We start from the raw sequence: 18134 nt of genomic DNA on the forward strand, positions 1-18134 counted from the left end.
ACCTACCAAGATGCTGGCTAGTGCATACCGTGGAGGCCACTGCGTAGGCTAATTGTAGCCACAGGCAGTGCCAATGCACTATGAGAGACTGTCTCATTATCAAAAATTGATGCCTGCTTGGCCATCAGATGATATAGATGTTGATTCTCATGAGACAAAGTCTCTCATAGTGCATTGGCACTGCCTGTGGCTACAATTAGCCTACGCAGTGGCCTCCACGGTATGCACTAGCCAGCATCTTGGTAGGTGTGCTAGGTACCAACTGATGAGCCCAGCCTAGCACACGGGGGCGAAACGCTGGCAACCAGGAATGAGTTAGATGGAACATTTATAATGTCCAATAACGGACCATTTATATTGGTATTATAAGCTCTATGTTCCATTTATACTCACAGAAATGTTTTATTTCCATTAAAACCACTTGAAGTTACTCTCTTATGTTCCACATATCCCCCCTGAGTGGTACAGTACACACAGTGTTCTGGAGTTGGTTTACTTGTATAATTCACAAAGTTTTATGTCAAATTCCTTTCACATGTAACCAGATTGGTGCTTTAGACTATTTAACATACGATTGCTGTAAGCTGGCACCTCAGCTGTTCACTCAAATATTCACTAAAAGTATAGCCGAACTCATAGCACGAAATGTGAGCCACAGCAGTCCTCCACACCTGTGAGCCACTTGACCAACGACACCCTAAATCCTTGACTTCTAAGGCAATCGAGCACATTAACATCCTTGCATCTGTACAACAAGATGTGAAGATCTGGATTCTTCACACAAGAGTTACTGAGATCGGCAGGAAGATCAAGGTTTTGAAGATCAAACTTCAAAGTCTGAAGCTTATCAAAGTTACATAGAGAGAACAAGCATTGTGGGGTTAGTTGTTCACAGTTTGAAATACAGAGGTATCTTAACTCCAAAATTGCTTGGATGTGGGCCATGCAGGCATCTGTTATGTAAGGGCTGCGCCTCAAACATAGGAACGTAAGCTTCTTGAAGTTACAAACATACTGAAGGTCTTGATCCCTGATGCAAGTTGTAGAGCAAAGAGTCAACTTCTCTAGTAAAGGACAAGTCTCAGAAACCACAAGCAACACTTGTCGATTGTGTAGACTGTATTTGTGTAACTCTAGAACCATAAGATTTGGGAAATACGTTAACAATGACAAATAGTCTTTGACAAATGGCCACCCTTTTTCTAGTAGTGTTAGAGACAAAATCTGCTTCAAATGTTGTACTGCCTGGCTAGGTAAGCATCCAGCTTGTTTGCATGTACCACGCAGAGTTAAACTTCTCAAGTCTGTACACATTGACAAGTACGGCAAGATACAGGCAGAACCCGACGTTTGACAGGGAAAACCTACACTGTGCAAGGGGCTTTCTTTCTTCCTTAAATACTTCTCCAGGGCACTCTCTCTGATCTGGGAAAAACGGCAGTCTAAGTGTTCAACATTGGGAAAATAACAGTGCAGGTACTCTAAATCAACACAGTTATCGTAACCATTTATAGTCAAGATCTTGATCTTATTCATTTTTAAGTGGAATGTCTCATATAAGCAATCCCACATCACAGTGAGCTGTTCTAAATTGGGACACCCGTTCACTATCTCCATGAATAGTTTCTTAGTAACAGTTCTATTTTTGACTTCGCTCAGATCAAGAGCTCGTAATTCTGGGGATGCATTCAAGTTGCGTATGACCCTCCAGGGACTGTCGTTCCAGCATGGTCGATACACAATGTCCCTCCACAAATGTTTGACTCTGGATACCTCCTGCCACCATCTGCAGACGAACTGGAATCTCACTAGATCCAGGTAGGAACAGTAGGAAAATATTTTCAGCAGCACATCGGCAGGAAGAAGACCTGGGTTCCCCTCCATTGTCTAGCAAGAGCTGGAAGGAAAGGAAATATATTTCAATTTTTTAATGTGATTCTACCTCAAGTGGTACATACCATGCACAGATTGTTTGATTTTATATCTCTAGGTTAAGACTTCATTATACGAATATGATTTCTTAGCCCAAGAGAGGTGTCTGAGAAGAGGAAATGGTAGCCTTCACTAAAATAATAAATCAGTCTACACAAAAACAAATCTGTTGATGGGTGAACTGTACAAGGCCGGTCTCCACTGATTAACATCAGTCAACCTTGAGGGGAAAGCAGAGAATGCTAGAGTCACAATGTGGAAAGAAAGAATCCACCACCTTTCCAACTGGATAGAGCCAAAGGAAAGTCTTCCATGTGGACACCAGGAGAAGTGGACAGTATGGAAAGCCCTTAACAGACTCCGTACAGAAGTCGGCAGAACCAAAGTAAACTTGCGGAAGTGGGGCTTCTCAAGTGATTCATCACTTTGTGATTGCGGAGAGCAGCAGACGATCCAACATCTATGTCAGTGTGTTTTATGTCCTTCAATGTGCACTATGAAAGACTTGATTGCAGCCTCCCCCAACGCTATTGACGTCGCCCAATACTGGGCAAGCATCATCTAGCTCTTGAATATTGTTGCTCTATCTGTGATTGTATAATAGACTTGTATATTTGTATAGTAGAAATGTAGATGTTGCTTTTTGTTAAATATCTATAAGTTGATACTTCTGACACGAATAAAGAAAGAACATTTAACAACATGTAAAAACTGTTAAATGTTAACTGGTGACACTATCCATCCACATTAAATGTTAAATACTGTTTCAATTGAAATTTGGATCCACACTTATATAAACATTTTAAGCTTGACTTCACTGGGCTGAGGCGCTGGCCTTCTGACCCAACTTGGTAGGTTCGATCCTGGCTCAGTCCAGTGATATTTGAAGGTGCTCAAATACGTCATCCTCGTGTCTGTGGATTTACGGGCACATAAAAGAACTCCTGCGCGACAAAATTTCAGCACCTCGGTGTCTCCGAAAAACCGTAAAAGTAGTTGGTGGGACATAAAGCAAATAACATTATTATTAAACTTGACTTCCTTTGTTTATATACAGGTAGTTCATCATATCAGTTTGTGGTAATAAATTCAGATGGTGTCTTGTATTTTCAAACAAGGACAATAGACTCAGATGAAAAGGATTTGACCTTTAGTATTACCACTGCTGCTTCTTACAAGTTCTTGAGAACAAAGGAAAGGAGAACGTCAGTACAACAACATCTCAATAAAAGGCACAATGTAGATGACATTCTGAATGAGCTAAAAGTAGAAAACAGGATTGGATTAAAAAACTTTCTGAGAACGTCTCAACATGATTTTAATGTAGTTTTGGAAAAAATACTTCCTATCATAAGAAAGAAGGACACACAGTTATGAGCAGCTATTCCACCTCACCTGCGAATTGGGATAACTCTGCAATTCCACACAGTATAAACTTTGTCCACTCCTGTTCCCAACTTCTGACTTCTCTGAATTTTTGCAATTCTCAACTGTTCTGTTCCTTTTCAATGTTTACAAAGGACAGGCAGTAAAGGAAATCAAAGAGGAATTTGGAAAGGGAATCACAGTCCAAGGGGAGGAAATCAAAACCTTGAGATTTGCCGATGATATTGTTATTTTATCTGAGACTGCAGAAGATCTCGAGAAGTTGCTGAATTACATGTAATAAATATCATTTTTGGTCCGTATTGATGATATTTGATTGAAATAATAACTTAATGTTATTATTTCAAGTTGCTGAATTACATGTAATAAATATCATTTTGATCCGTATTGATGATATTTGATTAGAATAATAACAGCAAGTTATTTATTAAATTGACCACCTAATCAATACAATAAGTCATTGTCTTGGATGATTTACATTGATGAATTAACTAAAAATGGAACATGTTTCACCTAGTATGAAGGCATCATCAGCCATAGTCTTAACCTCGGAATAAAAATAAGCACTTACAATAACATATAATAAGATGAAATTGATATAAAAAGTCTTGAAGAGTCTCAGACTAAAATTAACATTCAAAATAACAATGTTGGTTTTAAAATTCTTTTTTTTTTTTTTTTTTTTTACAATGTAAAGAATTACAAAGGTGAAAGTATTAAAATTATTGACATAAAAGTTGCTAATACAAGTAAAATGGACAAAGCAACAGACTGTGATGAACAAGTAGTAAGATTGCTAAAAATTAAGTTGACTGGTAGGCGGTTAAAATTAGACGCTGACGAGAATGACGATCAGTCATATTTATTCACAAAGTAAAGTAAAGTGCGGTTAGGAGCGTGCAGCTGTGAGCTTGCATCCAGGAGATAGTGGGTTCGAATCGCACTGTCGGCAGCCCTGAAATGGTTTTCCGTGGTTTCCTATTTTCACACCAGGCAAATGCTGGGGCTGTACCTTAATTAAGGACACAGCTGCTTCCTTCCCATTCCTAGGTCTTTCCTATCCCATCATCGCCATAAGACCTATCTGTGACGGTGCGACGTAAAGCAAATAACAAATTTAAAAAAATATTTGTCCCAATTTCTCCTCTTGAACAACTTTTTAATACTTTAAAACTCCATTAAAGTTTATTCGTCAACCAATATCATTACGTACAATAAATTTCATTTTTGGTTCTGTACTGACGTGACTATAAAGATAAATCTTAAAATCAATTACAAATAAAATCTTACAAAGTTATTACCATTTCAAATGGCTTGTGTAAAACATTATATTATGAGAAGTCATGTTTTGACTTTACTAAAGGTCATCTTCAGGAGAGCTTTTCCCTAGCAAATGCAAGCTCTGAACAATTCGCAGTCAGTACGAAGGCCGACATCAACCCGCCTTGAACCATCATGTACGGGGCTGGAAAAAAGACAATATTATTATTATTATTATTATTATTATTATTATTATTAAATGAAAAGCGCACAATGTGCAAAAACAGTTTTTGTACAGATGGTCAACTATGCTAATGCCATTCTTATTATTGAGGTTGTCCTCATTTTGCAGTTTTGTGCATGGTATCTTTCACAATGATCATTGCACAAGTTACATATACAGTCTTCGTTCGGCTGGTGGAAGTTTTTGGTTTGGCAGAATCTGTGGTGAAATCCATGAGTTTCGTAACGTGTAATTACGTGCCGTAGCTCGTAATTTGCTTGCTTCCATTCTTCCGTCATTATAGCGTCCGTGGAATAGAAGTCGGATCAAATAGCATTCCTTTTCTCGTTTAAAATTTGGCGTGCATTCTCGTAGGGCTTGGTGTTTGGTAGACAAAACTGTGTTTTGATATCGTCAATGAAGTAGTCCTCCTTGGTTAGAACATACGTTAACCTTGAAGGGGCTGACTTCCCAATGCCTAGTATTCTCTTGAGATATCGGGCCTTGACTTTTTCTATTGTCATCAGGTCGCTGAGTGCGAGTTTTTCCCAGGTGATGCTAATCCCATAAGTTGCTATTGGTGATATGTCTGTCCTGAACAGTAGCATTGCTGTACCCAATGATATTTGTTGAGGTTGTTGAATGTTGTAGATGGCTTTTATTGCTGCAGCTGCTCTTTCTTTGACGTGGATATTGTAGGATGTTATAGTAGTTTGGAGGGTGACTCCAAGGTACTTGAATTTCGGCACTACTTCCAGAGGTTTGTTGTGCATGGTTATTGTATTTTTAGGTGCATGTTTTCCTCCTTTCCTAAAGGTCATTTGTTTAGTTTTGTTGTGGTTTATTTGCAAACCGTTTCTTTCTGCCCATGATGTGAGCCTATTGAGGACCTCTTGGAGCTCTTCTATGTTTTCTGAGCCTATTGCCATGTCATCTGCGTAAAGTATAAGCAATGCTGAGGTATCTGTGATTATTTCTGTGATGTCTGCTGTCATGATGTTGAATAAAATTGGGCTGATTGGGTCACCTTGTAGGAATCCGTTTGTTTGAGTTACGTTTTTGGATAGGGTTATGTTGTCTGATATTTGGACATAGTTATATTTGAGGATATTCGAGATTATGATTGCTATCGGATGTGTAGCTCCTATTAGGTAATTGAGTTTCCGGATGAGTGTTGCTCTATCAACAAGGTCAAAAGCCTTACGATAGTCTACGAAGACTACAAAATATTTCTTTCTTGGATGCCTCAATGTACCTTGGACCTGTTCTATTAGATATTTTACGGCATGTAGTGTGCTTCTTCCCTTTCGGAAGCCGAACTGATTTTCTGGTATCTGGGAGTCTATTTCTTCTGCAAGCCTGATTGTTAAGATTTTCATGAAGATTTTGAATGATGTATTTTCGAGGGCTATACCTCGATATGAATCAGGGTTGTCAGTGTCTCCTTTCTTAAATATCATTTTGATTGTTGACAATCTCCATTGCTCTGGAATTTCCCCAGTGTGCATGCATGTGTTGAATAGTTCTACCCAGTAGTCTAGCATGACAGGTAGAGAGTCCTTCAGGTGTTCTGTGCAAATGCTGTCTGGGCCGGGGGCCTTTCCATTTTTTGCTGCTGTTATTGTATTATATATTTCCTGCCTCATTATGGGGATGTGATTTCCCGTCATTGTTACTGGAGTTAATTTAAAAGCTGTTGATCGGTGTTGGAGGCTGAGAATGCTTTTGAAATGGTTTTCCCATGACTCCATTGAGATATTATTTGTTACTGAAGTTTTTGGTTTCCTAAGCACTAGGAATGGGTCATTTTGGGCGTTTGCAGCACGTCTCCTGGCGTCTTCCTCAATGTACTCCGTTCTTGTTTTCTTGATTAGCGATTTATATTTCTTTCTTTGTTCGGCATATTGGGCCAGGTGACTCGGGTTCGATGTGTTCTTCGCTTGATGTAGTGCCAGGAGGGTCTTTTTCCGTTCATTGTAACAGTCTTTATTGAACCATGGTTGTGATCTCCTTACTTTCGTGTGAGTTTGGCATGAGTGAAGGGTTCTTGTACACATTTCCACTGATTCAGTTAGTTCATGTCGTTGAACTAATAGCTTTGCTTTATCTATCTCATCACCGATATGTCTTAGTTTCTCTGGATCTAATTTCCTGGATATTTTCTTACTTGGTTGTATTGGCAATTGATCTTTATGAGTAATTTCAAAGACTGTCGAGATTGGTATATGTTTCCAAATCGGAGCTATGGCTTAAGTCCATAATGCTTTTTGACTGAATATTTTAATGTCTGCACCTCTGTAAAAGACTAAATCTATGGCGCTGCTTCCATTCGAGGCTATGTACGTTTTCATGTAGGGATTGTTAACAAGGACATAGCCGGCTTCTTAGAGAGCCTCTTTAATCAATTCTGTTCTGATGGTTGGTTTGTCTATTCTTGCATTTAGGTCGCCTGCGAAGATTACTCTATCATCTGTTTACGTTTGTGACAAGGCCTCTGTTATTCTTTTGATTGTGTCCTCTGTTGACATATGTGGTTGAATATACATGCCAATGATTGATAGTAGGCTGGTCTTTACGGTAATTGCTGGTTAACCTTGTCACATTTCACAAGGAAATCATGTAATCTAAAACACCTGTGCTCTGTTCGGAATTCAAAACAACAGAAAACATTTGACGATTTCATGAATACAGCCCTACATTTTTCTAAGGAACTTCTTCCAGTTAATTTTTCATCGTAACATGTATATACAGTACTTTGAAGAATGATATACATTTGAAATATTGAGTTTTATAGTATCTGTGTAATTTTTTATCTTGTTATTTCTGTATCGCTGTTTTATATGTATATCTTCTTTCTTAGTAATCTTTAAGCTGAAGATGACCTCGAGTAACGTCAAAAACAAGTGCTTTCTTAATGTAATGTTTTAGACAAGCCATTTGAAACAGGAATATTTTGTATTGAATAGGTGGAAAATTTTGTTTGTAATTCATTTTAAAAATTATCTTTATACTAACGTCATTCCAAGTCATCTCCCCACTGACAGCTCAGAAAATTCTGCTTAGTCAAGCAGCTCGTCTCCTTCCTTCTATTAATTCTCAGCCCAAGGTTTGCAACATTTTCATAATACTAAGACTACTCTTTTGTTGGATATTACCCAAGAACAAGCGATGCTGCTTTCCTTCGAATTTTTTCCAGCTCTCATATCAAGAAATCCCGTTGAGGGGCCCCATACACTAGAACAGAGGTGCTCACTCTGGGCATTTTGTCCCACGGGCACACAGCATTGTAAGCAGGTGGGCAATTAGCCTTTCAGACACAGTGATGTCACAGACCATGAAGGTCTCCCAGTCACTCTCGATCACCGCCGATACGAGAGTTTGAAATGTTATTTGCTTTACGTCACACCGACACAGATAGGTCTTATGGCGACGATGAGGCAGGAAGGGGCTAGGAGTGGGAAGGAAGCGGCCGTGGCCTTAATTAAGGTACAGTCCCAGCATTTGCCTGGTGTGAAAATGGGAAACCACGGTAAACCATCTTCAGGGCTGCCGACAGTGGGGTTCGAACCCACGATCTCCCGAATACTGGATATTGGCCGCACTGAAGCAACTGCAGCTATCGAGTCTGATTGGTAACTCTGTGCTTATTGTTATACTTCCTAAGAAATTTAGGAGTTAGGTTGTTGGCAAGGCATTCTTTTAGAAAGGCGATATTCTTGGTGGTATTCATTAACTTGATTCTAATGCTTCTGTATCTATACGCATTACGTCTTGCCTGGTTGGCATTATTATCTTGATTAATAAATTTCATGATGTTCCGTATTGATGTCTATAGTATGTCATAGAAAGAAAGAGATCCACCTTATCAATACTAAATTTATTAATGTTTTTAAAACAGGACCGGTTTCGACTTTTCACAAGTCATCCTCAGCTGTCATATACATACACATTAGAATACATGTTTTAACAGTTGTATCTTACAAATACATATGTCATATTTGATAGACATTAGGTAGTATGTCTAGAAGTGAAATTCTCCTTCTTACGTCTAAGTTTAGAGGATCAAGAATATATTAAAAAGATATATATCTTTAACATATTAAAAGAATTACAACACATGATAAATTTGTTCTTTACACCTGACCTTGAATATAGCATTAACGTTCAAGTTTTACCAGTAAAAGTTCTTTAAAAAGACTTTCATATTGCGTTGTTTTTAGTCGACTAAATATGCTTAAATGTAGCTGCATGTGCTTATACAGTACACTTTTTATTAGGCTTAAACTTTGTCAAAATGAGTAATGTGAATCTGAATTTGATGAAATTTAAAATACATTACATGCAAATAAGACAATAGCACACTTCAAAATGTAAAAGTTAAAAGATATAAGACAATCATGTAGGTTTTGTGAAATTCATAAGAAGTATTGTTCTTTCTTCATGCGTATGTGTCAAGTTCAAATGGGGTAGTATATTTTATATAAACTTTGTCAAAATGACATATAATGCAGCTATCAAGCTCGGTGAGTTTGAAATGAAGGCAGAATATAATTAAAGGAGGGCAGAAATCCATGTCATTTTTTATTTACATTGTAAGAAATGAGAATCAGCATAAGAAGATGTTGACAAGTTTCTTTTCTTAACACATTGCGGACCGGGTGCACTTCACCCCATGCACAGCCCTGTTCCCGGCCACTTTCTAACTACCTCTAAGCTGGAGTGCATGCATTCAAATAAACTGTCAGAACTTCACTATCTTTTGAAGGACTACTGCGTATTTTTCTAGTGGCCTTCCTGAATAGATGTTGAAATCTATTTCGGCTCATAGTTTTCAGAAATATGGGGGGTTTTTTTTATTAGGGGATCGGTTGGCCAGTAATCTTCCAGACATGATTTCTTCACCTGCCCCATCAATATACACAGAGCAATATTTTTTTTAATTTCCCTGATAGTGACATTAGTCCACTTTAGTGTTTTAGGGGATACGTTATGAGAATGTGAATTCTGCTCATAGTATAAGTTTGTCTTTTCAGCTACATACTGAAAATTTTCCTCACCAATCATAAGTCCTGCTACTTGTCCTGTTTCCAGATTCATTAGACCATAAACTGTCAAAATAACATATAATGCAGCTATCAAGCTCGGTGAGTTTCAAATGAAGGCAGAATATAATTAAAGGAGGGCAGAAATCCATGTCATTTTTTATTTACATTGTAAGAAATAAGCTATTTATGTTCATTGCAGTTCATGTGTTTTGACCGGATACAATAAACAGCTTGGCTAACAACCTCAAATATTTTTGTACTGTTCATAATGAATTACAATTTTCAATCTGATATTTTAAGAGGTGCTTTAGAAACATTTTTAATATAATACAACTTATAGTGGACAATCTGTGGCTTATGCTTGCTTTGGCTTTAAATTATCTGATAAACTCACCAACAATCCAATCATGTTTACTGGAATAACATCAGTTAGATTATTATTTGAAGGCATACTGTATATATACATTGTTGTTGAACTTTATTCTTGGATAGTTAATATCTGCATCCTTGCTTGTGCTGCAACTCCTCTTACCATTGAGGCTAGCTGTTATCATCGGACACCAGATAGATGAGTTTTAAATACTATTTGCAGAAATTCAGTGAACAGGGGAACGGAAAGTTACATAACACTACAACACTGTGCAAAATCAAGCAGTAAACTTGTTCAATCAACCCCAAACTGGGCGCGCCAATTATGTCACACTACCGGGCATGCGGTTGACTTTGTCAACCAGTTACATTTTCAGTCATTTGCAGGCTTCTAATCGCATAAACATTTCATTTAAAGGCATTTTATATTTTATTTCAATCTTATACTCCAATTAAAATTAAAAACGTGTATTAATGATTATTATGAATGTACTTAAAATGGATAATCATGAACACTTGAACTAATTCTCATAGGGACATGAATACTGTGCCTATTTAAAATGAGTTAAGCAGTAGATACATAATTAAATTAAAATAATGGTCATATTTTAATATTTGCACAATTATACAATGAAATGATCAGATATATTAGCAAAAAAAATGACTGGAAGAAAAGTAAACTTTGTTGCCATGTCCAAGAAATCTTTCACACCTTATCCCCCGAGCAATGCCATAATTTCACTGCGGTTCGCAAATTTAGCATCACGCTCACGGCTGTAATTCACTTCCTCCTGCCTCCTAGAAATGTACAAATTAGTCCAGTATAATAGTTCATCGACCATCTCAGAATTTATCAACTGCATGAAACAGTCAATTTCTGTTGATACCTTCCTCGATTCCCCTTCCGGTCCTGGTAGTATTTTTACAATATTCCTTGCTTTTACCCTCAAAGTAAGTTTTGAATAATCAGTCATGGATCACATTGTTCCTCCATCTCTCCCGAAGATAATTCCCTTTCGTTATCATCTTCATAGATCTCACTGTCCGAATCAGCCTCCTGCTCCGTATCACTGTTATGATCCTGATCCGATACGTTTATAATTTCCTCCTCCCCATCTGAAAAATACAAGGCAGAGTCCTCTATTTCATCGGACAACTGGCTCAAAATGTCAGGTATGTCTTAAAACGAGACCTAAAATAGAAATATACTACATGTAATTACGCCTGACTTTGCCTAATTACCCAAGAAGTACAGATAAAAAGAAATTTTAAAGATATAAATTTTACTTACATGACCAGGCACGCGGTTGACGGTCAACCAGCTTCGGGTTCCAAGAGTTCGCGCGAAATAATTACACACGTATCGCTTCCACTGTTGTCGAAACTTGACTGAACTGAAGGTGAAGAGTGAGAGCAAGGGTATTAGTTGCGAGGTGGTGAAAGACTGACAGTTCTAGGCGTAAAATAGCGTGCTGGTTCACAAAAACAACCAGTGTGCCAGGTCTAGGGTTAAGTGAATATATTATGTTTTGGTGAGTGAATAAGAGGAAACTTACTTTTTTAATGGAAATACTATCATTCCCATCGAAGGAATTGTAAATTGTAGCTTGTACGCTTAAACCATTGTATCTTTGACACAAAAATTATATCGTGTCAGTTTTCTCCAAATGTATAAATATGAGACCATCCTCTATATAACACCAATGAGAGAGGAAAAACAGGGCGTGAAAGTGAAAGACTCCCAAATAGGCCTCAGGAACCTAATACTGTCTGGGTCAGGAAAGAACAATATTTGATCAAGGGAGGTTGGATAGGGATAGATGAAAGTGAGGAGCCTGGCACAAGTAAGTGGAAGCAATGCCAATACTCAGCTAAGGGCTCTGTGGTTGCCAACCCACGCTCCAAAGTTCAGAGCCCTTAGGGCCCCTTTCAGCCATCACTAATGACAGGCAGGGAATACCATGACTGTTATTCTACCACCCGCTCCCACAGGATGATCACAAGTAACGGTACTACGCACAGGTAATGCTGACCTATGGTGTTTTTCACATAATGGTGCAACTCATAGGCAATGCAAACTCATGGCGTTTCTCTCATAGTGGTACTAATCATAGGTAATCTCATGGCTCGAAATTCAGTATCCGTTGGTCGCTTCTTTCGACAGGCAGGGGATGTGTACGTATTCTTTGTCTGCGTCCCCCATCCATAGGGGATTGTGTGTTTGGAACACGAGAGATATTTTATTTTGCTCAAGTCTGGCACATGGGATTATTACCTCTGCCCCTGCTGTGACAGTGTAGTAGATCTTAAAAGAGAACATCGTCAGATTCTATCAATCACACTCAAATATTTAGAAGAGTATAACCATTCATGTTTATCCCTATTTGGAAAAGTACCAAAATGTATGTATATTTTTGTTAAGATACTTATAAACTTGAAAATCCGTTTCTCACATAATGGCGCCAGTCATAGGCAACAGAAACCTGCACTATCCCGTGGTATTCCTCACATAGTGGGTATTAATCACAGGCAATGCCAACACCCAGGATGTTCCTCGAAACGCAGACCTATGACCAGTAGCGGTGATTGGGAATTAGAAGTGGGGGGCGGGAGGGGGGGGAATGTGTAAACCTACAAAGTACCCGGGTTTGTGGGATATAGGAATGATAATTACACCCGTATTAAATAGAAGTACGGCGTGATTATACAATTAAAAATCATGTAGTATTCGACTATACACTCAGAAACTAACAGACATGAAAGAGACTGCCAAACTAAGGAATGTGCGCGGCAAGCAGGTGAATCGTATCCAAAGAGGATAGAATCATCATAGGATCATACCTCAGTGTCCATGACTTTGGCAAAAAATATACCCCTGCTACCCTTCCTGCAAAGTCTCCACTACTCTCTGTGGCACTATACAAATCAGTTAGTCGCATGAACAGCTTTTTTTTTTTTTTCCGGAAAATAAAGGAAATAATTAGCTGATTTAACAACAGGGCTTGTACAAATGGCTTGTTTTAATAATTTCTTGTTTCAGCCAGCTAAATTGGAATAAAATGTAATGTTTTCTCCACAAAGTGCACCCGCTAATTGCCCCTACAGCCTATGATGCCCCCAAACAGATGCTGAAACACCTCAGTGAGAATACTGTTTTCTTCCTCCGTGTGGTGTTCCAAATGAACATGGACAGAGGGGAGCCTCCAGTATAGTGCTGGAAAATATACACGTGTACTGTAAACCCATAGTGAGCCACACACAGACCCGTGGGATTTCTCAGATAATGGTACTAATCACAAGAAAAGTTGGCTCATGGGGTTCCTCACATAATGGTACTAATCACAGGTAATCTCATAGTTCAAAATTCAGCATCTCTTACGACACGCAGGGGCTACGGTGGGTGTATTCTTTGTCTCCATCACCCACCCACAGGTAGTATATGTGCTGTTTTAAGCTGTTATTTACTGTCTGAAATGAAACATACACAAAATAACATAGGTGACTACATTTGCAGTATTTTACTACGGCTAGGAGATTTACGGTGGCAGTGTCATGCTCTTACTGCCACCGAATAGGCCGGATTTTTTTTTTTTTTTTCAGTAGTTTACTGCTCGTGCTCCAGCTCAACTGGCAGTGGCCTGCTGCTGCCAGCGGTCGTGAACGCTTCGCAGTGTTCAATTGCGCTGCAAAGAGTGTGTGGTGCTTCGTAACTCGATTTACGGGTCAGTGGAAGTTTGTGATTCCTAATATATAGGTGTATCCATAATTTCCTTTGATGCAATCTTCGATGCCAAACCATTGCCAAACACATAATTTCCTTAAGTTTACTGTAGTCATTTTTAATAAATTCTTGACTTACAATATTAATATCTGTATTATTTTTACATTATATTTGTATTATTCATTTATTTATTATTGAATTACTTTATTTGGTATATGCTACTCATACACAAAGAATATCTCCATACAACTGCACAGAACTGCTAGTAGAGCCACCGGGCAAGTTGGCCGTGCTTTTAGAGGCGCACGGCTGCGAGCTTGCATCCGGGAGATAGTGGGTTCGAATCCCACTGTTGGCAGCTCTGAAGACGGTTTTCCGTGGTTTCCCATTTTCACACAAGGCAAATGCTGGGGCTGTACCTTAGTTAAGGCCACAGCCGCTTCCTTCCAACTCCTAGGCCTTTCCTATCCCATCGTCGCCATAAGACCTATTTGTGTCGGTTCGACGTAAAGCAACTAGCTAGTGGAGCCGGACTAGAGCCGAGAGGAGCAGTAAACTACCGCATTCATTTGCGATAATTTTAAAGCAAGTGGAACAATCCTTTTGCAGTAGAATCAAGACAGTAATATACAGCTCAAAACAGGAGATACATGGTCTTTCTTGTATACCCAGACCGAGCGTGCGATGTTTGTACTCTGCGCTACAGCAGCTACATTTGTATTTACGAATCAATACACACACATATTTTGTTGGTATTGATCTCTTTTTCTTCCAAATTTGCATTGTAAAGAAAATTGGTCGCCGAAATAACAGAGTTGGAAGCCCAGCCATTACCAGTGCTGCCATCATAGACCGCCTCGTGAAATGCGCGCTGGACGACTTCATTAACTAGAACAGCTTCCTTGAAAAAATTGTGCAGGCCATTTCGACCCGCATAACAGAAGTGGTCGTAAAAGAACTTGGAAAAAAAGTTTAAAATTTAATATCGAAGCGTTGTCAGAGTTGACTGAAAAACTTGATAAGGAGGAGGTGGAAATCCACAAACTGAAGGAGTATATGGACGCCAACTGTGATTCATTGAAGCAAAATAGCAGGAGAAACAATGTAAGAATTTTTGGCATCCCTGAAAGTTCTAACGAAAACTGCAATGAATTAGTGCGCAATGTGTTCAAAGCAGTAGGTGCAGATGTGAGACTTAATGACATCGATAGGTGTCACAGAGTAGGACCTCGATCTCCAGGGATAACATGACCTATCCTAGTGAAATTGGTGTCTTATCGCTCATGGCAGGACATCTTCACAAGGAAAATGAAACTGAAAGGATCATCTACAACAATCCGTGAAGATCTTACGCTATTAGGATGTCCATTTTGAAGACAGCAATCCAGCGTTTTGGACTTACAAACGCTTGGACTCATTCAGGAGACATCGTTATCAAGAAGGTGGAAGAGTTTGCCAGGTAAAGGAACTTCCTATGGCATAAGCTTCTGTTGCAGTGCTGCTTTATCACTCGACTATGTGAGTCCGCTCCCATCCTTTACTGTAAGTCACAGCCGAGAAGCTATATTTTTATTTAGTTTAAGTAACTTAATCTATCTACCTACCTACCATTTGTCTGTCTACCTATCCATCCATTTACCGTATTAATTTATCTACATATCTATTCGGTTATCTGTCTTCTTATCCTACCACCTGTCGATCTACTTACTCTTTAATCATTTTCCGAATTGCTTCTAATTTAAGTAGGCCTCCGTATTACGTTTACATAGATCTAATATCAAGTCCTAATCGAGTTATTCTGTACGCCTAATCTGCTGTTGCACGTTATTATCATTGACAATTTAGCTATCTAAAATACGTTAATTGCTGATTATTCATTGGATGTATTCTCATGCTGTGTTCTAGTTCTAGTTACGTTTCATTTTAGCAATTGGCAATGCATACCACAAACAGCAGTAATCCCTCTGATCATAGCAATACTTTTCCTTGTCACACTTCCCCTTCCCCACCCATCCCTTCAACTTGTCTACCTGCTAGTCCATTGACCCGAACTCCACTCCTTGAAGCTACAACTCACATTCTCTAGTCAGCCCTAAATAGACATAAAAGTGCACTTCACATGTCACCTTAATGCCCAGAGTTTAGTTTCTCAAATTCGTATAGATGAACTAAAAGCAATTTTCATTCCACTGTCCTTTGATATTATCTTATGCAGTGAAAGTTGGTTGTAGTCAAACATCAGGCTAAGAATCTGGAATTACCTGGCTACTGTCTTCTGAGGAATGACAGACTTGGCAAAGGGGGCAGTGGGGTCTGTGCTTTTGTCTCTTCGTGCTTGAAACCTCAAATTATCTGTCATTCGCCTCAACAGTAAACCTGAGTACTTGTTCATAGAACTACAGGTCGCTACTGTGAAATGCTAAGCAGGTGTTGTATACAAACCACCTAAAGCTTGTCGTGTGATTGACTTAAGAGACAGATCTTAACAGACTGTTACCTATATACGAACATTTTATAATGATGGGAGACTTCAATACAAACCTACTAGATCCAGATTCTTCCGGAGCCACCCATCTATTGAATATGTTTCAGGCATGAAGCATGGCCATCCTAACACTCACCGTACTGAAACTTCACACACTACTGGACCTAATAGTAACAAAAAAACAACTGACAGAGTATTACATCACTGCCAGACATCTGCTCCCGGACTGTCAGCCCTTGACATTATCTTTATGACTTACGCACTGCAATGCCCCAAACATAAACCTAAGCACGTGACTTACCGAGACTATAGCCGTACTGACAATGAAAAATGATTGGAAGATGCTTTTTTGATGCCGTGGCAGGAGTTAATTCATAAAACTAATATTGACGATATGGTCACCACTATCAATAACATGATACTACACATTTTTGACAAACATGCCCCTCTACGGACAGCATGTGTCTGCAAAAGACTCTCCCCGTGGCTAAATTATGATATTAGAGCAATGATGGCTAAGAGGGATGCAGCTCATAGGAAATATAAGCATTACCTGACAGAGGAAAACATTATCTATTACAAACGACTACATAATAAAATGACTCGGACAGTAAGAAGCGCTCGACTATGGTACGCCCATGACCTTACAAAATCTGACGCAAGACCCGCTTCTTTATGGAAGTCAATCCGCCATTTTGGACTAAATAAACCAGACAAGGTAGACGATTTGGAAATTTCTCTTGATGAATTGAATAATCACTTCGTATCCTCCCATGTACAATTAAACGAAGAAACAAAAGAAAATATTTTGAGTGCAAATTACAACACACCACCCGCAGGCAAAGACAAATTTTATTTTAGTTATGTCTCACCCCTGCAAGTGAAAGTGGCTATCTTGCGAATTAAAACTAAATCCACAGAGGTGGACAATATATGTATTATAATGCTAAAGAAAATTATCAACGCTATTATTCCAGTATTGACATTCATATACAACTTCTCCCTTCAAAACAGTGTATTTCCAACGTCTGGAAAATGGCCCTGGTACATCTGTTACTGAAGACAAAATCTCCTAGACTAAACAGTGACTAGAGACCTATAAATATACTGTCAATAGTAGCCAAGGGACTCAAACACATAGTGCATAATCAAATCACAAACTATCTCTGACCAAGACATACTAGACCCACACCAGTCAGGTTTCCAACAAAATCACAGTACATGTACTACGTTACTAAGCGTGACTGACGATATATGACAGGCTAATGATGAGCAAAAACTAACCTTTCTAGTATTATTGGACTTCAGCGAAGCATTTGACTCTGTAGACCATGAGTTGCTCCTATCCAAACTTTATCACCTAGGGTTCTCCTACAGTACTCTGAGATGGATGGGAGCTTATTTACACGAACGTCAATGTGTTGTCAACTAAGGTACAGTATCTTCGTGGCAATATGTGAAAACAGGTGTCACACAAGGGTCAATCGTGGCTCCTTTGCTATTTTCAGTCTACATCAACGATCTAGCTAAACAGCTTACACATTGTAAACATCACATTTATGCCAACGACGTACTATTGTACATCCATGCAAAACCAACAGACGTCTTGATGGCAATCGAGCAAATTAACGGATCTAGAGGCAATACATAAATGGGCTTCCCAGCATGGACTTATTTTAAACCCCAAAAAATCCCAAACCATAGCAATTGCCC

At 38.9% G+C, this 18134-nt stretch overlaps 1 protein-coding gene across 1 annotated transcript in view; it reads right to left on the minus strand.

Moving 5' to 3' along the window:
- Positions 1–276: 276 nt before the first annotated feature.
- Positions 277–18134, minus strand: part of LOC136884874 (F-box/LRR-repeat protein fbxl-1) — a 43956-nt gene continuing 26098 nt past the window's right edge. Inside the window, exon 2 of the mRNA XM_067157167.2 lies at positions 277–1897. Within this exon, the coding sequence (XP_067013268.2) occupies positions 634–1884 (1251 nt within the window). The 5' untranslated portion in view covers positions 1885–1897 and the 3' untranslated portion in view covers positions 277–633. The remainder of the gene's footprint in view (positions 1898–18134) is intronic.

Source organism: Anabrus simplex, chromosome 13 (assembly GCF_040414725.1).
Source record: "Anabrus simplex isolate iqAnaSimp1 chromosome 13, ASM4041472v1, whole genome shotgun sequence".
Classification (NCBI taxonomy): domain Eukaryota; kingdom Metazoa; phylum Arthropoda; class Insecta; order Orthoptera; family Tettigoniidae; genus Anabrus; species Anabrus simplex.